We start from the raw sequence: 25,759 nt of genomic DNA on the forward strand, positions 1-25,759 counted from the left end.
CGATTTGCGTCGATTAGCCCTAGAGGTACTCGTTGAGGCATAGTTGCGTGTTAAAGAGGAAGAAGGTAGGAGACGCGTGCGCGTTTTGTAAAAAAACGCGCTAGCGATGCGTGGACTTCGGGCACCTAATTGTATAACGATGCTGTGGTCGGCGGGTCCCAAGCCCACGGCTTGTGAACCCCACAGCCAGTGTGGGAGTGAGAGCCTAGGGAGCCTATACCGAAGTCCTCTCGCCCCCTATAGCCCCTGACAGCGCGGCTATGAAGACGCGCCACGGCAGGCAGCACACTGTAAACTGCGGGCTGCACAGGCGTGGTCAGCACTGCAATCATCCCCTATAACATAGTAATAATGGGGAGCCTCCTTAGCCTGCGCTGCGCCTATCGAGTTGGAGGCTGAACCGAACTTGGACCAGGCACTGACTGGCCTGTAATCTGGCCTGCACACAACGCAACGCATGCAGTGTCCGTCACTCAACCACTGGATGCAATGCAATGCAATGTAATGCACCGCACTGTCCTAAACCGTCTCGCCGAACTTGAAATCCTTCCGTTCTAGAAACCCTCGAGTTCATTAGCAGCATCTAGGTCGTCGAGTGACTAGAGACCTTCGACTCTTGGTTTGTCGCGACTCGCAAACGCCCCCAAGACAACCAGTCAATCACCCAATCCCTTGAAGACGCCAATTTACCGCGACCGAAACCCGAACTTTCTCTGTTTATAATCCGCGCCCGAGGGCTTACACTCCCCCTTCTGATGCTTTCCGCCTGGCCCGACTGAAAAGATCTCGTGGAAAATAAACATGGCGTTAGTCGCATGATTGTATCTTTCTAGAAGTCACGCTGACCATGAATTCCAGTTCGGCCGCGGGAGGCAGCGGAGGGGGCAACAACATCAAAGGTACGGCCCTCTACCCTGTCCAAGTCGATGCTATCTCAGTCTAACATATCTCCATAGTTGTTGCCCGTTTCCGTCCTCAGAACAAAGTCGAAATCGCGAATGGAGGACAACCGATTGTCCAGTTTCTGGGGGAAGACACCTGCCAGGTCCAGGTATGCCAGGAGGATGCCCAGCAAGGCGCGCAAGAGGCAGGGACTCACAATTGTGTATAGTCTTCCGAAACCAATGCCCCCTTTACCTTCGACCGAGTCTTCGACATGTCCTCCCAGCAGTCCGACATATTCGACTTCTCCATCCGATCGACCGTCGAAGATGTCATGAACGGCTACAATGGAACGGTTTTCGCGTACGGCCAAACCGGGGCGGGAAAGTCGTACACAATGATGGGCGACATGGATGACCCTGACAAGAAGGGTATAATCCCGCGAATAACTGAGCAGATTTTCGATTCCATCCTCGTTCACGGCTCGGCACAGATCGAATATACCGTGGGTATCTCGTATTTAGAAATATACATGGAGAGAATACGCGATCTGTTGAACCCGGTTATGGACAATTTACCTATCAATGAAGGACCTAAAGGACCTTATGTGAAAGGCCTACGGGAAATATACGTCAATACGGTGGATGAAGTATATACGGCAATGCATCTGGGTCAGCGCTCGCGTGTCACAGCCTCGACAAACATGAATCTGGAGTCCTCACGGTCGCATTCGATATTTTTGGTCACAATCAACCAGAAAGATGTCAACACCGGGTCGCAGAAGAGTGGGATGCTGTATTTGGTCGATCTGGCCGGTTCGGAAAAAGTGGGCAAGACAGGCGCAAGTGGACAGACGTTGGAGGAAGCAAAGAAAATCAACAAAAGTCTGAGTGCGCTCGGAATGGTTATCAATGCTCTAACCGATGGCAAATCCACGCATGTCCCATACCGAGATTCCAAGCTGACCCGAATCCTACAAGAAAGTTTGGGTGGCAATTCGCGGACGACCTTGATCATCAATTGCTCTCCGAGCAGCTACAACGATGCAGAGACCGTCAGCACATTACGATTCGGCATGAGGGCGAAGACGATCCGCAACAAGGCCAAGATCAATGCCGAATTGAGTCCAGCTGAACTGAAGCGCCAACTCAAGCTTGCTCAGAACCAGACCATGACGTTCGAAAAGTACATTGCCTCGCTGGATTCGGAATTGCAGCTCTGGAGAAAGGGAGAAACGGTTCCGAAAGAGAAATGGGTGCCTCCCTTGAGTGGATCCGGTGGGAAGATGGACTCCAGAACCAGACCAGACACACCGTCACGAGGGCCTTCAGACCTTCTGCGGTCGGAAACGCCCAGCCGACCTGACTCTCGAACCGGAGAGAGGTCCAGCACTCCCAGCATCATACTCGAGAAGGATGAGCGGGAGGAGTTCCTGCGACGAGAAAATGAACTCCAAGATCAATTGACAGAAAGGGAGACTCAGGTGGCCAACGCGGAAAGAAGTCTTCAAGAAGTCCGAGAAGAGCTCAAATCGTATAAAGAGAGCGCCATGCGCACGACAAAAGAAAACGAGACGCTGGCGGACAAGCTCAATAAAACCGAGCTGGAATTACAGAAGTTGTCGTACCAGAGTAAAGAGGATGCCATCACCATGGAGGCTCTGAAAGATGCCAACTCTGAATTAGAGACCGAATTGGTTTCTGTCAAACAACAGCTACTCGAGCTCAAGATGAGTGCGAAGGAGACCACCGCGGCTTTGGACGAAAAAGACCGCAAGAAAAAGGAAAAGATGGCCAAGATGATGGCAGGCTTTGACCTGGGAGACAGTGCCTTTTCCGAAAATGAGGCCCGTATGCGCGACATGCTCGAGCAAGTGGATTCTCTGCATGCTGCCAGCATGAACGGGGAGAGTGTGCCCACCCATGTTTTGGAGGATTTGAGGGCGAAACTACTCGAGTCTCAAACCCTCGTCCGTCAAGCAGAACAGTCTTTGAACGAAAGAGCCGACAACGAGAACGAAGAACGGACGCTGGCGCTCGAGGAACGATTGGCATCGGTGCAACAAGAGTATCAAGATCTCTTGACCCGCAATCTAGGGCCTGAAGACGTGGAAGTGGTCAAGTCGAAACTGGAGCAGTTATACTCGGATCGCCGGGAAACACAGGCTGAACTGGTCCGTGACTTGAGGGATCAACTGACACAAAAGTCCCAGGAGATCGAAAAGCTCCAGAAATCCATCACGGAACTCCAAGCTCGAGGAGCGGCCAATGGAGCAGCTGGGGTTAACGGGACTGGCAGCAAGACCTTGCAGCAACAGATTGCCGATTTTGATTTGATGAAGAAGAATCTCATGCGTGACCTGCAGAACCGGTGTGAACGGGTGGTAGAGCTGGAGATCTCTCTCGACGAGACGCGAGAACAGTATAACAATGTGCTGCGGTCGAGCAACAACCGCCAGCAACAGAAGAAGATGGCTTTCTTGGAGCGCAATCTCGAACAACTCACCGTGGTGCAGAGGCAGCTCGTCGACCAGAACACGAGCCTTAAGAAGGAGGTCGCCATTGCGGAGCGGAAGCTGATTGCCCGCAACGAACGCATCTTGAGTCTTGAGAGTTTGTTGAGTGACAGCCAGGAGAAGTTGACGGCTGCCAATCACAGGTATGTGCATGATCTTTTGTCTTCTCACTGTTGTGCCTTGTCCCAATGGGGAGGTGTTTGGGCACATGTGTGATATTGTGGCTAACCTTTTATTGTGTTGACAGATTCGAAGCTCAACTCGCCGCTGTCAAGGAGCGACTGGAGGCGGCCAAACTGTCATCAAGAAACATGGCCCCGGCTGGTGCTGGTGCGGCCAGCACAGTAGGCGGAGGGTTCAATAGCCTCATGAGCGCTGGTGCTCGGATAGCCAAACCGCTCCGTGGAGGCGGTGGAGCAGCAGCGCCGAACAGCCTCGACGGTGCGAATGGAGGTCCAACTCACCCGGCTCTATCCAACGTGGCCGGCTCCGATGGCGGGAGTAATAAACGAAGCAGTTGGTTTTTCAATACGGGTCGGTGAGAGAGACCGGTAACGGACGAGCCTTGATGATGGAATGAGAAAAGAGCCGAGTCCCGACTATCCGACCGAAGGTTGCCATGCTTTCATGCTTGTCAAGAAGCGTCCATCAACGAGAATCTGCCGCTTCAACTGGACCGCATGATCGACATGACACATGGATTTCCGCCTAACCCTTGCGCCGGCCGGTGCTGGACAAGGATCATTTCATGCATAACGAGCGATGCTTTGTAAAGGATGTGATTGCCGGTTGGGAAGTCGGTATAGATAGACGGCACGCAGATGTTACACCAAGGGACACGCCGAAGCGTAGCAGCGAGAAGAATTGAAGACTTTTTTTTTCCACCTTGACTTGACAATATGTACGTATATGTCTGGAACAAGACGAGGTCCTGCTTCGTTGCAAGCTGTATATGAGGTCTATCCAAGAAGAAAAGAAATGTCTGAACGTGAGCTGAGTGGCCGGGGAAGTAAACTGCAGTAAGTCGTGTAGCACATCCGGTACTAGGACCTGGGTACAGCTTGAATCGATGGTTCAAGCTCGCCTAATGCTTTCAAGTTTTGTATGTGGTGCGTAGTCAAGATGGGTGCTCCGGAAGACAAAAACAATACCAGGTACCTAGATACTCCATCATTCATTCAGCTCTCTTCTCCTCTCCACATCCGCACAGTTTAATCCACCACAGCCTACAAGGAAAAAGTAAACCTCCGAGGGTCATCTAAGCCAAGCCTACTGTCCCTTACAAAGGTCGGCAATGGGGTATGACTACCTAGGAAGCAAAGTATCCGCCCAGACAGTGAGTGGGTTTTGCTCCTCATGTCTATCACGACAATCTCCAACTGATGAACAAAACAATCCGGGGAAGTGGAACAGGGCCGAACAGGAACCTGAACTTCAGGCAACCGAAGGTGGGTTTCGGCGGATCTACACAGGTACAAGTACCATGACCTCGGTACCCCTTTACGCTCGCCTATCTATTGTCTCTATCTTGGTTTGAACGCCGTCGAACGTGCAAAGAGAGACCATCTGATGATACTTATTCTTCACGTCCATTGCCAGTGCCCCTGCGACTGGGAAACAGCGAGAACTAAATTTTAACTACACTACATATAGCAGCAGCTACAGTAACAGCAACAGCATCCACAAAACCTCACAATGGGATCCTCCGTATCTCCCTCGGCCGCCAAACGCAGCATCACAGACAACGACATATCGACCCTCCGGACATTACTGTCCGTCAGCAGCCCCACGCTTCTAACGCCCCAGGACGCCGAGTACCCCGCGTCGATCCGGCGATGGTCGCGCGCGGCGGAGAAGCCAGCCGGGGCAGTTCTATGTCCGAGCAGTGCGGAAGAAGTATCGATCGCAATCAAGTATGCGACCGACCAAAACATCGACGTGGCCGTCAAGGGCGGCGGGCACTCGACGGCCGGGGCGAGCAGCACGTCGGGCGGCCTGTTAATCGACCTGGCGGCCAAGATGCGACAAGTGTCCGTCGACGTGGAACGCAGATTATTGCATGTTCAAGGCGGCTGCACCTGGGGCGACGTTGACCAGGCCGGATCGAAGCACGGCCTCGCCACTGTCGGCGGCACCGTGGCGGACACAGGAGTCGGCGGATTAACTCTGGGCGGCGGCTACGGCTTCCTCAGCGGCCAGCACGGGCTGACGATTGACAATCTCGTCGAATGTACTGTTGTCCTTGGCAATGGGGAGATTGTGCGTGCGAGCGATAACAATAACAACGACCTGTTCTGGGCCATCCGAGGAGCCGGGCAGAACTTTGGCGTCGTGACTGAATTTGTGTTTCGGGCGTTCGACCACTCTGAAGTCTGGGCCGGGCTGCTGCTGTACCCTCCTACCCCGGAAACATTGGCTCAAGTCGTGGCCGCGACAAATGAACTCTACATGCCCGACAGCAATGGACGGACGAGGGGCGCTGGCCGTGCTGCCGGAGGATTGGGACTGGCGCGTCCACCACCTCCACCCGAGAGCGACAACAGTAGCACTACTCAACCGGAGGTCATGATTCTCGTCTCAGTTATCTACTTCGGCTCCGAAACCGAAGGAAAACAAGTATTCCGCCCCTTTTACGAGATCAACAACGGTGCCGGTGTCGGTCCCGTCGTCGATACCACAGCCGTGGTTCCTTATCCTGTCGTGAATACTCTTCTTGCACCGCCGATTGGTCTGCGCTCAAGCATGAAAGGCGCAGCGTTCACATTGCCCATCCGGCCCGAGTTCGTGCAGACCGTCTTGGACGAATATATACAGTTTACTAATGATGCCAACAACGATACTGGATACAGTCTGGTCCTGTGGGAAATGTACGATCCCGCCCAGGTCGTGACCAATGCTAATGTCGGCTGCTTCGCCAATCGCGGCTGGCATCTCAACGGCCTGATTTGTCCGCTGTGGACGGATCCAAAAAAGGATGCCGCTTGTCGCCAGTGGGCGAGACATATTAATGAGCTGTTTAAGAAAGAGCTTGAGAGTAGGGGGAACAAGACCGGTACGGGTGTCGATGGCGGTGTTGGGCTGAGAGGCGAAAAGGGTGCTGTTTTGCTGTATGGAAATTATGATCGTAAGTGCCTACCTACCTTGGCCGAGCTGAGTGTTTTATCTTTCATTGCGATTGGTGTCCCTCCTCTTCTCCTTCCTGCCTTTCTTCTCTCTTCTTTGTTCTGCCTGCAGTGCTCTGTTCATTTCACAGCACTGCAGTCCTTGCGGACTGCACTTTTTGCCCTTGCCCTTGCCCTCTCTCACCTCCCCTCTTCTCTATTTGGGTTTGGCCAATCCTTGCCCATGATTATGATACGATCATTATGATTCATCTTCGACTTTTTCTCCTTTCAACCGCAAACGCAATGCATTGCGAGGCTACTAGTATCCTCCGCTTGACCCTTGACTAACCCCCGCATTTTTCCGGCATGCAGAATACGACGAACGGTCCCGCGACATCTTCGGCGACAATTACCCGAGGCTCCAGGCCTTGAAGGCGCGCTATGATCCGACAAACACATTCGATAAACTATTCCCCATCTCGCCTGCGCCGCTGGTGGCACAAGAGGGGTGAGCCGGAAATCAAAGGAGAAACCGAACAAAAAAGACTTTGGCCACGACCACGTCGGTATGGGAATATATCTCTGGCAGACAGACTACTCATAGATTTAAACCACGTCCTTCTGGACTGTAGACCTATTAGGTAGTATCACCACTACTGTCTCCAGTACTACTACTGCTGTCACCACCACCACCACCACCACCAGGAGTATCACTGTCATTGTCACCACCTTTCCATCCAACCGGCACCCCATCATCCGTAAACCTGGCCCACTCGAACCATCCACAACCATCACCCCCGTCCGGCTTGTTACCCACCTGACACATCCACATGTATCGGCCACGGTTGGCCTTTTGCCTCTGCACCGTTTTGAGCACACAAGGCACGCCGCAGCGGCATTTGGGCGTGTACTTGGGCCGGAACTCCTCGCGGTACCAGCGATAAGTGATGTTGATGCGTTTGTTGCCTGCACGAGGATGTGGTGTGATGGTCGGCGCAGGGGCGATACTGTGTTTCCATTCCTCCTGCATTTCAGCGTGCATTACCAGTAACGAGTTGTGCGGGAGGTGGATGGCGATCTGGCCGGAAACATCAGCGGCAGCTGACGATGAGGAACTCTTGTTCGATGATGACTTGAACGGGGATGTGGAATTCGAGACTGACGCTGCCGCCGCCGACGGAGCTGTTGAAGTTGATGGAGTAGTCCCCTCATCATCGTCCTTGGGCACGATCTTCCGAACGCGGAACTCTCGCGCAACACCTAGGCTCAAACTGCCTATCACGGCACGTGGCCCGAGGTACGAAAGCTGGTCTGAGTGATACCCGACGTGCTGGGAACCGCCGTCGTAGCAATTGACAAATGCCGCATTAGGTTGCCACGGCTTGGAAGTCTGATACTGCAACTTCTTGCCTCCCGGATAAGCATCGCGGATGCGCGTGGCGATTTCGTCATTGACGGCATCTCGAACGAGGTCGCTCACATGCCGCATCACAGGTAGGAGCTGACGGATATCTCCTATGTCATTGCCGTTGTAGTAATACTCGCTGCGTTGGCGGTGGATGTCGGCCAGACTGTCGACGTAGAAACATGCCGTGTGGGGCGATTTGACCACTTGGTCGAAGATCTTGAAACTAATGCTCTCGTAGCTGGGCACTTCGGCAAGCAGTTCGTCAAGCAGCGCGTTGGCGAGATCAGTAGGCAGGAAATTGTGGATGATGGAGCATGGCGTGTGTCGTGCAATGTCGTCCGGTGTGTACAGGTGTAGTGTCTTGCCCTTCCTCGTCAATGGTTTATTTATTCTTGAAGCCACTCCCGCCCTGCTCTTGTCTGCGTATGTGAAGGGTAGCGCGCTCTGCAGCCCCGGCGTCATCGAGATACCAAGAGAGCGTTTGGCCGCGGGTGACGTGGGCGTGCTCCCATTTGTCTTGATCGACTGTGCCAGCGTCTTGACAGCATCATCCACACAGCCTTCGCAGGTCAATAAGACTTCTAGTAGGTCTTCAGGTGGTCTGTTGGGATACAGGGATGAGAGGATTGCCAACTTGATGTCGGTCGATTCCTCTTCGTGTTCTGCTTGCTGTTCACCATCTTCGATTCTTGCTCGTGCGGCCGTGAAAGCGACAATGTCGGCGTCAGTCTGCGTGAGGGGCGAACTACGACGTCTCTTGCGGGATACGAAGGCGTCCATGGTCACCGTGTGTGGATTGTTCGTTCATGATCTCTCGACTGGAAGCCATTGCTACATGAAGAGCGACTGTTGGTGTTATGGCCAGCCGAGTCTGAACTTTTGTTGCTATTGAATTGGCGAGTCATGGACCGCAAGATGGAGATCAGTTGTTTGATAAATGACAGGCGGAAAAGTACGCGGGAAAGACGTCACGGTGCACGGTGGGCGCGTCACAGTATGCACGCACAGCGTTGTCGCTGACTCAGCATCGTAAATTGGAGGCCATCCTGGGCGGGTAAGGAAGATATGGGTATGCATCATATTCTCTTTTAGATTTGGGTATGTTGTTTTACAAGACTGTATCTGTGCCAGATTCTATAGCGTTGACATCGTTCTGTTCCATACTTTGTGAAAATCAGCGGCCTTCACTGTGATACTAATATGGTTATTATTCGTTCGGTGTCCCGGATTGGAGATTGTAGTACATAATACAGGCAATGCCAAACTCTGCATCGGCCTCTTCCTGCTATCCTGACTCTGCGCTAACAGGAGACCGAAAAAACACGGTTGTGCTCTATCAACATACAAGTAGTTGTGTACAAGTCCCCTCCTCGCTCAAGATAGTAACTCCGCAGGAAAGTCGACCTGCTGAGCCCACCTTGAAACCGTATTCCCAACCAGCAGTATGGCGGGCCGGATTGGTGTACATGGGACACGATGGCTATAGGGTGGTACTCGGCTGTCAAACAGCTGGGAAATCCGAAACGACCGTTGTGTCGTCTCTGAATAGGAGGGGAGTTGAAGAAGCCGAGACTTGGTAACAACGGACCTTCCAGATGTCGCCCGCTCTCTTCCAAAAGCTCAAGCTCTCCAACCGAGACCAACACAGCTTCCTAATAGCCGAGACTGCTGTCGACTGGCTCTTTGATTGTCATTGTAACGCACCTGCCTCAGGCTGACTGTATGTTGTTTCCGAGCACCCGTTTCCCTCCAAAATGCACAGCATCTACTGCGATTCGGGCGGAACATCGTCAGAGTTGGCAGGAGCCTCATTTCTCGGTGCCCTGTTCGAAGAGCTGAACGAATAGTCAACTCGTAATCTTCGACCGTAAATCTCTTTCTCCGACAGGACCTTCATGGCCTCCATAGCACTCTTGACGTCGATAAAGTCGGCATGGGCAAAGCCTCTGGGCTGTCCGGTGCGGCGATCGATGGCGACACGGACGTCGATCACGTTTCTGATTCCACGGAACAAGTTGCTGAGGTCACGATCCGTCATCTCAAAAGACATGTTACCAATGAAGAGCGTTTTGGATGGCGGGTTCATTGGGCGGCGGGTGGTGTTCGGAGTGTCCATCATACCGCTGCTGCGCGCGGCGTACTGGACGGTGATACGACGACCCTCAAACATTTGCATATTAAGAGCCTCGAGAGCAGCGTCCGCAGCCTCCTGCGTCGAGAAATCGACATAACCGAAACTGAATTCCATTAGTCTGAGATCAAGGTTCAATGGCGGAGGGATACCAACCCTTTGCTTAGACCTCGAGTATCGCGGACAATCTTGCATCTCGTCACGGTGCCGAAGCGAGCCATCTCTTTGACCAAGTCGGTTTCGGTCACATCGAAGAACAAGTTCCCAACATAAAGAGTCGGTTTGCGCTCAAACAATGCCGCATTCACCCCAGAGGGAGCTCTGCCCGTGGCTGACTGGTTAGGAGTCGACGAAGCAGCCACGCCCTCGTTGATCTCGGCGGCCGGCAGCGTCTCTTCACTTGCTTCTGTTGCGTTGGCGGTTTCTGCTACGGCTGGCGCCGAGTCCTTGGGTGCTCTGCCACTCCGAGGTAGGATTTTCTCATTGGTCTCAGCAGCCGGGATTGTCTCGTCCGTGGCTTCAGTCAGGTTGGCTGGTTCTGCCGCGGCGGGAGCTGAATCCCTGGCCACGTTTCCTCTATCAGCTGCGAGCTTTTCATTGGTCTCGGCAGCTGGAAGTGCTTCCTCAGTAGCCTCTGTCAGGTTGGCCGGCTCTGCAGCACCAGGAGCGGAGTCCCTAACAGCGCTTCTCTCCTTTTCGCTCTCGTTGGAAGCCCACCTCCGTTGGGACTGGAATGCGGTAGTCTTCGAGGCTATCCGCACGGAAGGCGCGCTGGTGGAAACGTATGTGCGGGTGGGTGTGATGAGAGAGGCTGATTGGGATGAGAGGAGGCGCGAGGCGCAACGGCGGATGGCAAACCTGAAGATCCGATTAGCATTGAGCAGGCGAAGCGAAGGGGCAGCAGATACTCACATCTTGAAATAAACTGGGTATTGTCTAGAAAATTGAAGAGATGGAAGGCACTTGCACGGAATTGAATCAATGTACAAAAGGATTGGAAAAGAGGAGATGAAGCTGTATCGCAACCACAAGTACCCAGGGTCCGTCAAGTTCAACCTGTTCCAGGAAAAAGTTCGAGGAGGGATCAGAGGAGTACACTAACTCAAAACAGTTAGATCGCTCGGTTGGAGCTCAGCCTTGTCCGCCAATAGCCTCGCAGCCAATCTGCGGCAGAAAGATGCCACTGGCATGTACACGGATAGCTGTACAATGCTGTATGTACCCAGGTGCTACTCTCTCGCGGCGCCCGGGTCTTGCCCAAGAGTGACTCAGGAAATATGATGGCTCTGTGTTGAAACCGTGCATCTCCACATCCATACATGTTCTATATTGCTTCAGTAAACATATCTGAAATACAAGTTTTCCTTGTCCGTCAAGTCGTCAAAGGCAACGCGTTCCGCCTCCTTTTCGTCGAGACTCAGCTTGTCTCTCTTTTGGTTCTCCGAACGAAGCAGGAAGGACAGAGCGACCGCTAGGACAATCACGAGAACGTAACAGCCGATGATGCCCTCCCATAACCTGGGATAATGCTGCCCGACGGTTTCATAGACGATGAAGAAAGGGGATGCGATGTTCCCGACAGTGTAAAAAACAAACGTCGCCGCCGCCATGTAGCTCTTCTTGGTGTTGCCGGCAACGTTAGCCATACCCATACTGACAGTCAAGCTGGTGACAGGGGCAAAGAACCCAATGATGGTGTAGCCGGCGATGGGTGCGGCCGCATGCTCGTACCAGCTGCTTTTCCATATCATGGCGCAGCCAGCAATGACAGGCAGGGAGCATGCAATCAGCATGATTAGCCGGACATTGGGCACCTTGAGGCTGAGGAAACCGGCAAGCAATATCCCCACGGTGCAAACTCCGCCCATGGGCATCTGCCACAAGAGCGAATCATACGCGGACCAACCGAACGTCGACACGATCAACGGGCCGAATCCCGACACGGCACCATTGACTGAGTATGCTGCACCCATCATGATCGCGATCATCCAGACTTTCAAGTCGAGCAACGCTTCTTTGAACTGCGACCATTTGATCTTCTGACATCTCACGCCCAATTGGCTCATGCGCAGCCTTTCAATCGCGACTCTGCGCTCTTCATCCGTGAACCACCATGCCTGTGCCGGCGAGTTCGGAAAGAACAGAAATATGCAACCGTACAGGACTGTGAGTGCCCCTGCCATCAGATACAGATACTGCCATTTCTTGAGGTCACCCCCTGTGATGTGAGCAAAGCCGTAATTGATCAAGGCCCCGATGACCGTCCATGCCCCGGTTGCGGAGTACCAGAGACACTGTCGCCATGTCTGCTCGGCCTGGGTGTAGAACCCGCTCACAATAACCATGAAAGATGTCGGCACAATTGACTCTGCGAAGCCCAGGAAGAACCGTTGTGCCCAGAGGCCCTTGTACGTTGTGACGCCGGCGGTTGACATGGCAATGACACCCCATGAGATCACTACCAGGCCCACCGTGCGGCCCAGGTGGAAGCGTTGAAACAAGTAAGTCAACGGGCCGACGCCGGCAAGCATGCCGAAATAGAACAACGAGGTCGCCCAGCTGAGGCGAGTGGTTGACACTTTCGGTGGTGTCGTGGTTGGGTCTGTGACCACTTTCAGGTGCAGATCGGTCACCATGCCAAAGACTGCTGCGCCACCCAGAATTGCCTGGAAATAGAGGTGGTGTCAGCATGGCTGGCTATCCTATTCCTTGCCATTTGCTGCCAACCGATACCCAGTCACGCAGGACCATGGGGCGTTTTAGGACATTAGATGGGGTAGATTCGGCTCACCTTATCATAGTAAACCAGTCCATAGCCAAAGAACATCAATGGGATCAAGGCCAAATCGATCTTGCGAACCACTCGGCGTTCCACCTCCTTGTCCCACGATTGGGCATATTCCGGCACTACCGAGGCAGCGAGATCTTTATCACCTATGCGAGCGAAAGTCATTATTGATCGATCAAGTCTGTTGAAAATAGGCAGCTCAACTCACTTGGCCTGCCCAACATCGCGCCTGCTTGCTCGAGGAAGCGAAGACAATGCACTCAGCCGTGTGATGCCGCTGTGTCTCGACTGATCTCAGCCTCTATGGCTATCGTCCAAGAAATAGGTCGCTTGGTCGTTACTATGTAGGCAAAAAAGACAAGGCTAGGTCGGGGAGCAAGTTTCTGCCCGGCAGGTCGATACAGTTGACCTGGGTAGCTAGCTCTATATCAATGGGCAAGCTATTCCAGTAGTACCTTAGATTTCCCAACAGCCAAGGGAAGAAAAAATACAGCTTTCAAGTTGGCCTATACAAGCCAATGCCCAGAGCCCGGTTCTCATGTTCTTGCTCTTGCGACCAAACAAGAGACTCAACATAGAGTCCTCACCCCACTTGGAGCTGGATCTGGCCTCATAAGGGTCTAGCAGGTCTCCAGTCGTCCCTCCAGTCGCCCAGCTGGCACGATGCCGTCCCGCCCTTTTCCATTTCAGGTTAGAATTGAAAACGTCTTCAGCAGCCAATGGGAAGAGACAAGGCTCGGTGCATAAGGGTCACCCATATCTTTGAGCGTGAGTGAACAAGGTGGTGCACACTATCAATTCTTGCGACTTGGACTGGAGGTATTCATTTAGAGGCTGATCATGAAAGCCCGGCCAAGATCTCATGCAAGCAACTACCGAGAAGTCATCCGGGGTGCAGACGAAATTTTGGGGCAGCATTCCCGTCGACACAATCGGGAGTAGAATCAAGCCGCTTTAACACACACGGCTTGGCGGGCCGCTGCAAGGCTCCGTGTCCGCGACTCGCGACTACTTCTACTTCGGTAGTACGACTACTCGACTACTAGTACATAAAATGTGATGCATTCAACTTCCATCGACCCCTCCACGAGATCAACCTCAAGAAAATGGCCAGTAGCCATGGAAGAACTCATCATCCCCTTGAACGCCACTCCTAAGGTCCAAAGCAGCATCCGCAAGTTTGAGAACCTCTCCCTTGCCGAATCTTCGTCATCAAGGCCGACGGATAGAAAACCCAAAGTGTCCGTGATCGATGAGGACTCCTCCAGTGAAGCCCAAAGCGAGCCCTTCACTCTCCGACCGTCGGTAGATTCCTCTCAGAGCTCGATTTCAGCGCAGTCAAATATCAGAAAGCATAAACGCCATGACTCAACTGCATTCATCCAGAAGTCCTATCTAGACAGGAGCACTTCGGAATCCCTCCCCAACGATGCACGTGAAATTCTGAAAAGTCAGCCTGATCGAGAAGACCTCGCAGCAGTCCTGCAATACCTCCAGTATGGTATTGATGGCAGGCACGACTTCAATGTGCGCCTTCCTGGTCCGAAAGCCTCACAGATCGTCAATGTTTTAGTTACGGTTACCGTCCCAGACCAGTGGCCGCACCTGCGCCGCTCCGACCTGGGACGGGCCGATACTCAGCTCAGAAACTCCCTGTTATCGTGTTTGACCAGTGTTGCCGGCGTGGGTGGCCTGCTCATGCAAATCAGACGGCTCTTTTCAACCACTCCAAACCATAAGAGTCCTATGCTCGAAAATCTCATCTCCGTGCTCTCATGTCTCCTTTCGGGAAACAGCGTACTGCGGGGTTTTCTGTATGACACGATAAAGTTGTTCAAAACCGAAACTCAGCGCCGGGTGTTCTGGCAAGAGGTAACCTCTCTTCTAGCCGGCAGCAAAGTGCTTACCACGATGGCACATGTGCTTACCACTCTTCTCAAAACTGGGGACCAATATGAGGGATATGCCTGGCTTGGGGATGGGCGGCAGTATTCTCAGTGGCTTGCCCGAAATATTTCAGCTGCTGCCATCGACCTACATGGGTCTCCCAACAGAGACGCTCAAGAGATGAGCATGCTCTGCCAAGTACTCAAACGCGGCCTCAGTCTTGGTTATCGCGGTATGGTCTTTGATACCTGCCCCTAGTGAGTTACCTACTGACTGGGATAGATGCTCTCGTGATCGAGCTTTATACCTCACTTCTCCTTGGAAAGCGAGCACTCTGGACGACCCTGCACAACTTGTTGCAGCCCCTGCCGGCATCTGTTCAGATGGGCCTTTTCGATTCCATCCTCCGTGATTTGGCGCGGAGATTCCTGCCAGACAGCATTGGACCTCTGACAGCCCGGGACCTGCACATCAACTCTTCTACAATCGCTGGGGTAGCAGCCATGATCAGGGGTCTAGTGCAGGCCAATAGTGTTCTGGAAGCACATGTCACTCACTGGCTGACCAGCACTAATGGAGAGTATGCCGACCTTGGACTTGACATTAGAAGAGCGGTGATTGCAAATCTAGCCACAAATCAAGGTATGCCCCTTCTGATCCATCCATGGTTGCGCCACTAATACTAGACAGACACGCTGCGAGAAATTCTGGAGAAAAGCTTGGAGCGTTTTGGCAGTAAGCTTCATGTTCAGCATGATCCGATTGTGCAGCAAGAGTGTAAGTGATCTCAGCAGCTATTCATTCGATTCTATCGGTCTCTCTCTGTCGTGGCAGAACCTGTGCTTATGTTTCTTTCCACTCTGCAGCCATCGCCCAGACGATACTACTCATTATTGGCTATATCGACCGGTTGAATCACCAGGCAGTTAAACAAGTCTCTGGCTCGGGCACATTCATACGTATGGTATCCACCCGCCTTTCCGCGTCGGTACCCCGTGCTCGGTTCTTGGGTATGATAGTGGCTGTGGCAGTTTCTAAGTTGGTGGACAAGCCTCAGAACGTCATGAACTTTGGAGTGGAGGAATTAGAAGGAGAAGAAGCGCAGCGATTGCTGGGTCTTGTCCACATTCAGGACAGAATTGGGACATTGGACGATTTACCGAAGACCGAACCCCAACGGGAAAAGATTCATCATATCATCAAGAGGACCAATCCCACCCATCCAAAACGAGTACCAGTTTCCGCTCAGCCTCATAGTTCGAAGATCATTGCTATTGAGGAAGTGTCGGAATCTGAAGATGCGACCTCGGATGAAGAAGAAGCCGGTCTTCGACCCTATGCAGCCCCAGACAGCGATCCCTCAGACTCGGAGGAAGATCCGACTCTCATCAACCGTAACAAGCCCGCTGCTCCAGTCTATATCACGTCGCTGATAAAGCAGCTCAATGTCACCGACGATCCATCTACGGTGGAGCTAGCTCTGAAAACTGCTCCAGCGCTGATCCGCCGAAAAGCTGATTTCGGCGATGAAGTATCTTCCAATCTTCTGCAGCTTGCCTCAACTCTTCTCAACCTCCAGGAAGGCATGTCGAAGCAAGAAATGTACCAATTGAGGCTTGAATCTCTGATAGCTTGTTTGATTGCCAAACCTGCCGTGATGGGCCCGTGGCTCGCAGGGATGTACTTCGAAGGAGACTTGGCAATTTCCCAGCGCGCGTCACTGTTAACGGCAATTGGTCTCGGCGCCAGAGAGCTCGCAGGGTTCGACGACGATAACGAGCAACAGCAGTCACTTCAAAAGCCGGAAGACGCATCGTTCCCTTCTAAAAGGCTTCCCTCGCATCTTGAAGGGACCTATGCCAAATCATCAATAGATGAGCTGTCAAACACTTTGTCCTATCGCACCCTGCAACCGATGGCCCTCGAAGCAGCGGACAAGCTTACAGGACCTAACGTCTTGAAAGTCCGGACCTTTTCATCGCGCATGGCTGTTGCAGCAAAACAAGCAGCCAAAGCCGAAGCTCGCTCGAAACGCATCCCAAAAGACCTTCACAAACTGCTGTGCGAGGGCATGTGCCTACCTCTCTGCTCGCGGATGACATTGCTGCTCTCTTCACTTTCCACTACACCGTATCTCTCCAATTCGGCGCTGTTGCAGCCCTCTCTGCTTAAGCTAGCGCTGCAGACTCTGATCGTCCTGGTCTCGACAATAGGCCCCAACGCACTTCAATTGCCAACACTGACGCACGAGTCTCTGCTACTCCTGACAGAGCTTCACACCATTCCGTCATTAGCGCATGACCCGATTATCTTGCCGCCAGCACTTCACCTACTGCTCACACTCTTGGACTTGAACGTCGAAGCCGGCCCCACAGCCGAAGAGCGCCTCGTAACCGATTCTGGGTCAATGGTGGCCGAGCTTGTTTCCTGGGCTTCGGGGCTGGGGAACCGTGAATCGATCACAGAAGTCGATGCTGATCCCGGGCTTGGGATGGCTATGCCCTGGCCAGTGCTGGTGGCAGGGATACAAGTCAAATGGCAGGAGATAGGAAGGAAGTTTCAAGGGCACATGCTGGGTTTGATGGCCAGTACTGACTTTGACACTTTCTAGCGGAAGACCGCGCTAGGGCGGCATTGGAGGCCGTGAAATCCAGTTCATGAAATGAGAAACCTCCCACGTAGTTCTACCCATGACACTTTACTAGGGATACCTGCCGGTGGCACTGGAGTCAAATACAAGGATACGATAACGGCCTGTTCTCAGGTAGTAGAAATCCAGTAGTGGCGGGCCAACACCCGTGCATGCACTCATCAAATTGAGCGTGTTGGTTATGAATAGTTCAGAGGACCGTCAGCGGCTGTTCACACTCAAATTCTGTTCACGAATCTTTGTCGCCAAGAATCTCACAAGGCTGAGCTGTCGCAAGGCTGAGCTGACCTCATCCGAATCTAGCAGTGTGTGCAGGATGGATCCCTTCCAAGGTTCCTTTTCTCTTCAACATTCCCGTCCCCTTCCTTATCCGAGTATCCGCGGTATAAGAAGCGTCATTACAGTAGTCGCGAAGATACTCTTCCAGGCTTAAATTGATGCTCACCTAAATATATGATTAACCAGCTCTGCGACTGCGTTTAGACCTAGGATTCATTCGTTTGTGCCTATCCATTATCAGCATGTCAATACCTATATCTTCACTTCTTACCAACGGCATTGCCGGGCCGGCGCGTGAACGATGGTAAGATAATGCAGACTTTTCCAGAGGAGTCCCGGACATCTGACAACCATAAAGGGCATATTTGGACAAGGTGTTATCCACAACGTCTCCATACGCGGGAGAAGAGTTTGTCCCTGGGGAAGAAACAATCAACGCACTGGAATCATCCAGGGTACTGGTGATTGGCGCAGGAGGACTAGGATGTGAGATCTTAAAGAATTTGGCATTGTCAGGGTTCAAGGACATTCATGTGATCGACATGGACACCATTGACGTCTCCAACCTCAACCGACAGTTTCTTTTCCGAGAATCAGATGTGGGCAAGTACAAAGCCGAAGTGGCCGCGGCATTTGTTGAACGGCGGGTCCCAGGAGTCACCATCACGCCGTATAACGGGAAGATACAGGATAAGGACGAAGAGTACTACATGCAATTCAAGCTCGTGATCTGCGGACTCGACAGCATCGAAGCCCGACGCTGGATCAACGCCACCCTGGTCGATATGGTCGACATGGAAAACCCGGAATCCCTAAAACCGCTGATCGACGGCGGCACCGAAGGTTTCAAGGGCCAGGCTCGTGTCATCTTGCCCACACTCACGTCTTGCATCGAATGCCAGCTCTCGATGCACGCACCCCGCGCCGCCGTGCCACTATGTACCCTCGCCACGATTCCACGCCAGCCGCAGCACTGTATTGAGTGGGCGCACATTATTGCCTGGGAAGAACAGCGCAAAGGCGAACCCTTGGATACTGATGATCCGGAGCATATCTCGTGGCTGTATAATACAGCACTTGCGCGGGCGAAAGAGTTCAATATCCAGGGCGTGACGTACTCAATGACCCAGGGCGTCGTCAAGAATATCATCCCTGCAATAGCCTCGACCAACGCCATCATCGCCGCCGCCTGTTGCAACGAGGCCCTTAAGATCGCCACCTCGTGTGCACCCTTCCTGGAAAATTACATGATGTATACGGGTGATTCGGAAGATTCAGGACTCTACACGTACACGTTTGCCGCGGAGAAAAAGGACGACTGCCCTGTCTGTGGAAACCTCGCGCAGAATATTACTGTTGATCCGGACACGACGCTCGAGGATTTCCTTGCCAGCTTGGCCGAACGCGCCGAGGCGCAGTTGAAAAAGCCTAGTATTCGAACAGAGTCGAAGACGCTTTATGTCCAAGCGCCCAAGAGCCTGGAAGAACAGACCCGGCCGAATTTGCGCAAGAAGTTGAGGGATCTGGTTAGTGATGGCGAGGAAGTCGGGGTTTCGGATGCGGCATACCAGATCTCTTTCAAGTTCAGGCTGGTGTTTCAGAAGTAAGAGTCATACTGGGAGGCCGAGTGATGATATAGCCATCGCTGGCTCTTCAGCCCAAGGCAATGCAATGCACTACACAATATCAACAATGGGAAAATCAAAAAGCCGACACGAAGTGATGTGATGGTAAAACAGCACTTTTTAGCTTGCCATGCCATTTGAGGTACCTCTCTACATCCACACCACTAACACCTTGCAGATGCCATAAGAAAACGCCGATCCTTGCAACCAAATACATTTCCCGGTGTCATTACAATGGACTGTGTCATTGACCGATCCCCTCTTTACTTCTCCATCTCGTCAAGCGCTCGGAGCAGCCTTTTGGCCTTGTACTTGAGAACATTGACACTCTCCAAGAAAAGCATGTCGCTAGGAAACTGCCCTGTACTCTCGACATTGAAGATGAAGTGGTCCTGCACCCGGCCCAGCTTGACCTTGTCCTTGAATTCGTCATGCCGCAAGCACTCTCGCGACACGGTGTCGCGCATGGGATCTTTGACCACGGCCTTTTCGTCGCCTTCGCGCCCGTGATAGGCAGGATTATCGGACGCGGCATCAGATGGAGTCACGCGATCCAGGTCAATGACTCCAGGCGGGAAACATTTCTGAAATTTTCTCGCATCGGCTCCCAGGATGGGCTTTGTGATGGTGATGGTCGGCATCAGCCGATACGTTGCGGTTGCGACAGGACTGAACTTGGCGTGGTCGGCCCCGATCCCAAGGTGCGCGTGTAAAACCATATCGATCTCTTGGCCAGGCCGTAACTTTGCGATCAGAATGTCCGGGCTGACCGGTTCGATGGGTCCGTCCTTGAATCTCTCCTGTTGTTGACCCTGCGGCTCCCACTGGATATGCCGCGAGTAGACGGTGCTGTTGATGTATTTCTCTTCGGGTTCCGTGGCGTTTTTGTCTGCGTGTGGGTTGCGCTCGCATCGAACGTGCAAATGCAAAACAACGGTGTTGTAGTCTGCCCGTCCCGTCCCTTCAAAGCCGAACTCTGGGTTTGAATCGATAAACCATTTCAGCCATTTGAGACCCTCTATGTTGCCCTTCAGAGGAATTAAACCTAGTCGGTGAGCTAGCACTTCGTCCGCAATCACCGAGGTGTTGTTCTGGACGTAGACCTTCTCTATGGCGAGCGTAGGGACTTCCGCGATCAGGATGCGGCGGAATGCGTTCGCAATGGCGGCGTCGACCCCGATGAGGGAAAAGGTTGCTTCATCCGCCTCATTCTGGTGGAACTGGACTTTCAGATTGTCCTTGAACTTCGGAAGAGACCAGGAATTGTCTTCACCGGCGTGGTGGCCTGGGAAGTCGGTGGAGGTGATGTTTGTCACGGTTTCGGGATTGATGCCCACAAGCTGGGAACTTGTCAGACCATGCAGACAGCTACCCCTGATAGGATTGTCTGCTTACCTTCCGCCTATCTAGGCCATTCTGTGTTGGCTTCGTGGAAGCCATGGCGTTGTTTAAAACTGCAATGGTTTCTTGCTCTGCGAAAAAAAGAATGCGACAATGTCTCTCGTAACTTCAACTTTTGCCTTTCTCCAAAAACTTGAGCGGGGACTCGGAGGATTGCTGCGGACAGAATTATGTAAGCATTTGCATCCAATCAGCGATGTCCTGATTCGTGACCGCGCTAGCCATTCCCGAAGCTGTGAATTGATTGACCTCACTACTATTCAACTAAACTGCACGTTGCGTCGACGGCAAACTCACAGCAGACATCAAGCTTGCCGTTGGCTTCAAAGGGGTTACCAGCAGAGCAGGCTTGAGCCATCATCTTTGTTGCCTTCAGCTGGCCTTGCGCCGACCTCTGCACAATGGCCGCGTCGTTTGTGCGAGCCGCCGCGGGCAGGCACTCCCACTCCGCCAAAAGACTTTGCCTTCGAACCGTCTCACGACAATCACCGCTCTTTTCTCGTTCCTCCCGCACGATCTCGACGACATCCATCCGGAATGGCAACGTATTCGAAAACACCTCTCCAGACCCAGAGGCGCCGCTAGGCCCTCTGGGGATGACCATGAGTCCGACCGACGCCAGTTTCAGCAAACACGTCCCCGAGGCAGCGAGTTTGGGCGAGGACTACCAACCGAGGAAGATCCGCCACTATACCGTCAATTTCGGACCTCAGCATCCCGCCGCGCACGGAGTGTTGCGACTGATTCTCGAACTGAACGGAGAAGAAATCATCCGAGCGGATCCTCATGTCGGATTGCTGCACCGTGGAACAGAAAAACTGATTGAATACAAGACATATCTACAAGCTCTGCCATACTTTGATCGTTTCGACTATGTCTCCATGATGACCAACGAGCAAGTGTATTGTCTTGCAGTCGAGAAGCTCCTCAACATTGAAATCCCCGAACGAGCAAAGTGGATTCGGACAATGTTTGCGGAAATCACCCGAATTCTGAACCACTTGATGTCCGTCCTTTCCCATGCAATGGATGTTGGTGCTTTGACTCCTTTCCTGTGGGGATTCGAGGAGCGAGAAAAGCTGATGGTATGTAATTTTCCCCTCGCATTCCCATTCCTGTATACTGATATCCGCGCAACAGGAATTCTATGAGCGAGTCTCCGGTGCACGACTTCACGCTGGATACGTCCGTCCCGGCGGTGTCAAGGCAGACCTGCCATTGGGTCTATTGGACGACATCTACGCCTGGGCCACGCAATTCGGCGACCGGATCGATGAAACAGAGGAACTCCTCACCGACAACAGAATCTGGATCGGAAGAACCAAAGGCGTCGGTGTCGTTTCTGCTGCCGATGCCCTCAACTACGGCTTCTCCGGTGTCATGCTTCGCGGCTCCGGTGTCCCCTGGGATATTCGGAAGAGCCAGCCGTACGAGGTTTATGACAAGGTCGAGTTCGACGTCCCCGTCGGTCAGAACGGTGACTGTTACGACCGTTACCTCTGTCGTATGGAGGAGTTCCGTCAGTCGCTGCGCATCATTCATCAATGCTTGGACAAGATGCCCCCCGGCCCCGTCAAGGTCGAAGACTACAAGATCGCCCCGCCTCCTCGTGCTGCCATGAAGGAGAACATGGAGGCCCTTATCCACCACTTCTTGCTTTTCACAAAGGGCTATACCGTGCCCCCGGGCGACACCTACACTGCCATTGAAGCCCCCAAGGGAGAGATGGGTGTTTACCTCGTCAGTGATGGAAGTGAACGTCCTTATCGGTGCAAAGTTCGCGCTCCTGGCTTCGCTCATCTCAGCTGTTTCGACCAGATTAGCCGTGGTCATCTTCTCGCCGATGCGGTCGCCATAATTGGCACAATGGATCTTGTATTTGGCGAGGTCGACAGGTGATCCTGTACTGTAGCAGAGGAAGAAGAAGCTGTTTTCGAGTTCAAATAGTTGCAATACGATTGAAAAAAGTGAAAAAATGATACCTAGGTATCCTGGTGTCACAGTTGGTACATGTGAGACGCTCCAGTAAGAAGTGGTGCGCGTGACTCAGCCTTGTGCATATCAAGGCTTGGCACGGAGAGGAGAGCCTCGCGCCTACATACCTAGTACTAGTCCTAGCACCGAGCACTCGCTCTCCTTGAGACTCTGTCTTTGAATTCATGTCATACCTTGCACATACGTCTTGTTCCGTACGTCGTGGCAGTGCTCCGTGATACCTGGACCAAGCAAATGGCGTTGTCGACATCACAAAAACTCCTTGTAGCATACCTATGAACTCCAACGAGACGCCTGGAGCAATACCACGGCGTACTCCCGGGGGAGACAGACGACGTACTGGAGCAACAAGGGCCAGCAGCGGAGGTTAGGAGTCAGGAGGACCCCCGGTAGATAGACAGACAGATAGGGTTGAGACCTACATAGACCCGGCAGGGACTAGATTAGGTATGAGAAGCACTAACTATCTAACTCCCATTGCATTAGTGCTGTCAAGGAGAGGACTTGGGAAGAGCTGATCGCAGGACGAGGTAGTCATTCAACGTCCGAGCAAGAGATCAGAAGCACTGCACGAAAGCTTCTGAAAGACAGAGATAGGGGGATGGTTCTTTATTGGAAGGTCTTTCTAGGTACTCTACACCAGGAGATATAGTCTACTCCAGGAGAAATAACCTCACGTACGAGGTTGGATGAATAAAGAATCGAAAGAGACTGTCGCACAGGATCTTGGCACATGTAGAAGGCCATCCACTGAGCTGTACTCCAATGGAATACTACCCTTCCGCAAAACCGGGCGTTGATAGGCGCTTGCTAACGCTACATGAGTAGAAGCAAAGTTGATAACAGGACCAGTAAAGGAAAGGTCAACGTCGAAACAGACACGTTCTGGCTCTGCTTCCATGGTCTCTCTCCGTCAAGCAGATAGACGCATTGAATGGACCTGTTCATCGTAGGCCACTAGGGGCGGATTTCCACCCGCTGATGAGAGTATCGTTCTGCCCTCTCAGTAAGAAACATCGTATCGGCGCATACCTAGGTAAACAGCGTCTTCTTGACTTTGGCCGTCACAGCTGAAGAACTTGTTCCGAAGGCAAACCCACAGCCTTGCTCATTTGGATCCCGAAAAGCTCTTTCTTCGTTCGTGTTCTTTCGTAACCTCGGCGACCAGCCTGTCGGTTTGTTCCTTGTCCTTCATTTCCCTCACCTTGGCAAGGACCACCTCCCGGAAAATAGCACTCTTTGCGGCATTGCTTAGATGTCTCTTTTCGGGGGCATCGCTTGTTGAGAGACCTCGGCCGGGCGATACGCCACGGATTTGGTTCTTGACCGCCAAGCCGGCCGCGTTCTGGGCATTTGCAGGAATGTCATTGACATCTGGGGAGTGAGGATCTTCGTCGTCGAGCACCCTGAGAGCCTCGATTCGGTTGGCGAGTTTCACGAGCTCGATGCCGCGCTTCAACTTCATCTTGGCCAAGTATGATCTGATCTCTGGCAGCAGATCGTGTTCTGAAGCGGTCTCGCCGGTCAACCAGATGTGCTTGAGTGCTTCTTTACTCGTGGCGCGGCGTTTGGGGTCTGGTTGTAGAAGAGTCATGATGAAGTCCTTGGCGTCCTTGCTGACATCCTTCCAGTATCTTTCGTGGAAGATGATACGACCATTCTTGCATTCTTCGATGAGGTCCGCGAGAGTCTCGGATCGGAAAGGCGAGTAGCCGCAGAGGAGGGTGTAAGTGATGACCCCCAAAGACCACATGTCGACGGGTTTGCCGTGTCCCTGCTTAAGCATAACCTCTGGAGCGGCATAGCCAAATGACCCTGCCATCGAGGTCAAAACCGCACTTGGGCCATCAAGAGCTTTTGCGATGCCAAAGTCCGCAAGAACTAGCGGCGAGTCGGGGTCTTTCGTCAGATAGAGAAGGTTTTCAGGTTTCAGGTCTGGAAATGACCCGTCGTCAGTATGAGCCTAGAAGTGTGGATGCTCTAACCCTCACCTCTGTGGACAATGTTCCGTTCGTGAAGATAGTCTACCGCCTCGAGGACTTGTTTGATCGTCTGGGAGGCATCCTTCTCTGTAAACTTGCCCTTATCACAGATCCGATCGAACAGCTCACCCCCGGTAGCAAGCTGGGTCACAATGTAGAACTTGTCCTGCGCCCGAGTTAGTTGGCAAGACGTTAAGACCGGAAAGAAAGCCTCAACACACTCTTGATTCGAACCAGTCCACGAACTTGACGATGTGAGGATGGTCAAGCGTTTGGAGCATCTTCAACTCATCGTATACCATCTGTTCGTTGCCCTTAACGCTCTTTTTGAGGATGATCTTGACAGCAACCTTCTCTCCATTGACTTCTGCTTCTCGAACGATGCCATATGTGCCTGCTCCAAGCGTCTTTCCAAAGCGATACTGGGCTTTCTTTTCGTAACTTTCGGGCTGGCCTTGCAGCTTATTCAACATGCCGGTTACTGAAATCCAATATGGTCAGCATTGGACTCGGGGAGCTCGCACGTCGGAAACAGCCTCAGCCATAATGGCCAAGTAAATCAGACAGAGACGACCAGCTGAACTTACAACTCATGGTTGCGGCTGGCCAACGCAGTGCCTGCGTCCTCTCACCGGCCACTGCACGTTCCCAAGGATTTCGGTTCACGACCTCTTGTTACAAGGCCAAAGAGCAATATGTGCTTGTTCACGGAGTCAAGGCCAAAAAAGAATCGCCTGAGCAGCAGAGCTTCGTCTTAAACTCTTTGCGAAAGTGTTGACAACACAGCAGCCGCACGTAGTAGGGGATCCAGTCAGGTTGCGGGGTAAATTCGAGGCAGACAGCGAAGGGAGACCGGCTTGCAACACTGCGGTGCAGTGGGCGACAGGGATAAGATTAGGAAAGGCAAGCGCGAGAGACGGAAGGAGCTGAGCGAGAGTTACAGAATACTGAGGCTGAAGATGTTCGGGACAAGGAAAGCAGTGCTACGGCGGAAATGGGCAATTTGTTGGTATCCAGCTCAGGCTGGAGACTGGAGTCACTAAAAGTCATTGGCACCCGCGATCCGTAAGTTGTTGCTTTTTTGGGGGCCGCGTTTTGTGGCGGAGCATGTG

The 25,759-nt window shown here is 52.7% G+C and overlaps 10 protein-coding genes across 10 annotated transcripts; 5 read left to right on the forward strand and 5 right to left on the reverse strand.

Annotated features, from left to right (window-relative positions):
- Positions 1-847: 847 nt before the first annotated feature.
- On the forward strand, positions 848-3,939 carry HMPREF1120_01874 (kinesin family member 5; the record flags this gene model as incomplete). The annotated part of the gene is made up of 4 exons (XM_009155902.1): positions 848-899; positions 957-1,051; positions 1,112-3,540; positions 3,645-3,939. The coding sequence occupies 4 exons, from the start codon at positions 848-850 to the stop codon at positions 3,937-3,939; spliced, it is 2,871 nt and encodes a 956-aa protein (XP_009154150.1).
- A 1,153-nt stretch (positions 3,940-5,092) lies between these two features.
- On the forward strand, positions 5,093-7,013 carry HMPREF1120_01875 (FAD binding domain-containing protein; the record flags this gene model as incomplete). Its single annotated transcript, XM_009155903.1, has 2 exons — positions 5,093-6,521; positions 6,874-7,013. 2 exons carry the CDS (start codon positions 5,093-5,095, stop codon positions 7,011-7,013), a joined length of 1,569 nt encoding a protein of 522 aa, XP_009154151.1.
- Positions 7,014-7,033: 20 nt separating this feature from the next.
- Positions 7,034-8,849, reverse strand: HMPREF1120_01876 (uncharacterized protein). Its single transcript, XM_009155904.1, has one exon. The coding sequence runs from the start codon at positions 8,687-8,689 to the stop codon at positions 7,139-7,141; it is 1,551 nt and encodes a 516-aa protein (XP_009154152.1). The 5' UTR covers positions 8,690-8,849; the 3' UTR covers positions 7,034-7,138.
- An 825-nt stretch (positions 8,850-9,674) lies between these two features.
- On the reverse strand, positions 9,675-10,917 carry HMPREF1120_01877 (nucleolin; the record flags this gene model as incomplete). Its single annotated transcript, XM_009155905.1, has 3 exons — positions 9,675-10,146; positions 10,197-10,851; positions 10,899-10,917. The coding sequence occupies 3 exons, from the start codon at positions 10,915-10,917 to the stop codon at positions 9,675-9,677; spliced, it is 1,146 nt and encodes a 381-aa protein (XP_009154153.1).
- A 457-nt stretch (positions 10,918-11,374) lies between these two features.
- Positions 11,375-13,052, reverse strand: HMPREF1120_01878 (MFS transporter, ACS family, allantoate permease; the record flags this gene model as incomplete). The annotated part of the gene is made up of 3 exons (XM_009155906.1): positions 11,375-12,706; positions 12,832-12,974; positions 13,037-13,052. 3 exons carry the CDS (start codon positions 13,050-13,052, stop codon positions 11,375-11,377), a joined length of 1,491 nt encoding a protein of 496 aa, XP_009154154.1.
- An 895-nt stretch (positions 13,053-13,947) lies between these two features.
- Positions 13,948-17,326, forward strand: HMPREF1120_01879 (uncharacterized protein; the record flags this gene model as incomplete). Its single annotated transcript, XM_009155907.1, has 4 exons — positions 13,948-14,947; positions 14,998-15,357; positions 15,406-15,492; positions 15,582-17,326. The coding sequence occupies 4 exons, from the start codon at positions 13,948-13,950 to the stop codon at positions 17,324-17,326; spliced, it is 3,192 nt and encodes a 1,063-aa protein (XP_009154155.1).
- Positions 17,327-17,886: 560 nt separating this feature from the next.
- On the forward strand, positions 17,887-19,251 carry HMPREF1120_01880 (ubiquitin-activating enzyme E1 C; the record flags this gene model as incomplete). The annotated part of the gene is made up of 2 exons (XM_009155908.1): positions 17,887-17,948; positions 18,003-19,251. 2 exons carry the CDS (start codon positions 17,887-17,889, stop codon positions 19,249-19,251), a joined length of 1,311 nt encoding a protein of 436 aa, XP_009154156.1.
- Positions 19,252-19,367: 116 nt separating this feature from the next.
- On the reverse strand, positions 19,368-20,770 carry HMPREF1120_01881 (DNA-directed RNA Polymerase III subunit C5). The gene is made up of 2 exons (XM_009155909.1): positions 20,665-20,770; positions 19,368-20,609 (listed from the first exon to the last, which is right to left on the reverse strand). The coding sequence occupies exons 1-2, from the start codon at positions 20,707-20,709 to the stop codon at positions 19,533-19,535; spliced, it is 1,122 nt and encodes a 373-aa protein (XP_009154157.1). The 5' UTR covers positions 20,710-20,770; the 3' UTR covers positions 19,368-19,532.
- Positions 20,771-21,071: 301 nt separating this feature from the next.
- HMPREF1120_01882 (NADH-ubiquinone oxidoreductase 49 kDa subunit, mitochondrial) lies at positions 21,072-22,569 on the forward strand (the record flags this gene model as incomplete). The annotated part of the gene is made up of 2 exons (XM_009155910.1): positions 21,072-21,755; positions 21,811-22,569. 2 exons carry the CDS (start codon positions 21,072-21,074, stop codon positions 22,567-22,569), a joined length of 1,443 nt encoding a protein of 480 aa, XP_009154158.1.
- A 692-nt stretch (positions 22,570-23,261) lies between these two features.
- Positions 23,262-25,701, reverse strand: HMPREF1120_01883 (calcium/calmodulin-dependent protein kinase). Its single transcript, XM_009155911.1, has 4 exons — positions 25,235-25,701; positions 24,869-25,128; positions 24,657-24,813; positions 23,262-24,600 (listed from the first exon to the last, which is right to left on the reverse strand). The coding sequence occupies exons 1-4, from the start codon at positions 25,239-25,241 to the stop codon at positions 23,774-23,776; spliced, it is 1,251 nt and encodes a 416-aa protein (XP_009154159.1). The 5' UTR covers positions 25,242-25,701; the 3' UTR covers positions 23,262-23,773.
- Between the last annotated feature and the right edge of the window lie 58 nt (positions 25,702-25,759).

The sequence above is a fragment of the Exophiala dermatitidis genome, assembly GCF_000230625.1.
Source record: "Exophiala dermatitidis NIH/UT8656 unplaced genomic scaffold supercont1.2, whole genome shotgun sequence".
NCBI lineage: Eukaryota > Fungi > Ascomycota > Eurotiomycetes > Chaetothyriales > Herpotrichiellaceae > Exophiala > Exophiala dermatitidis.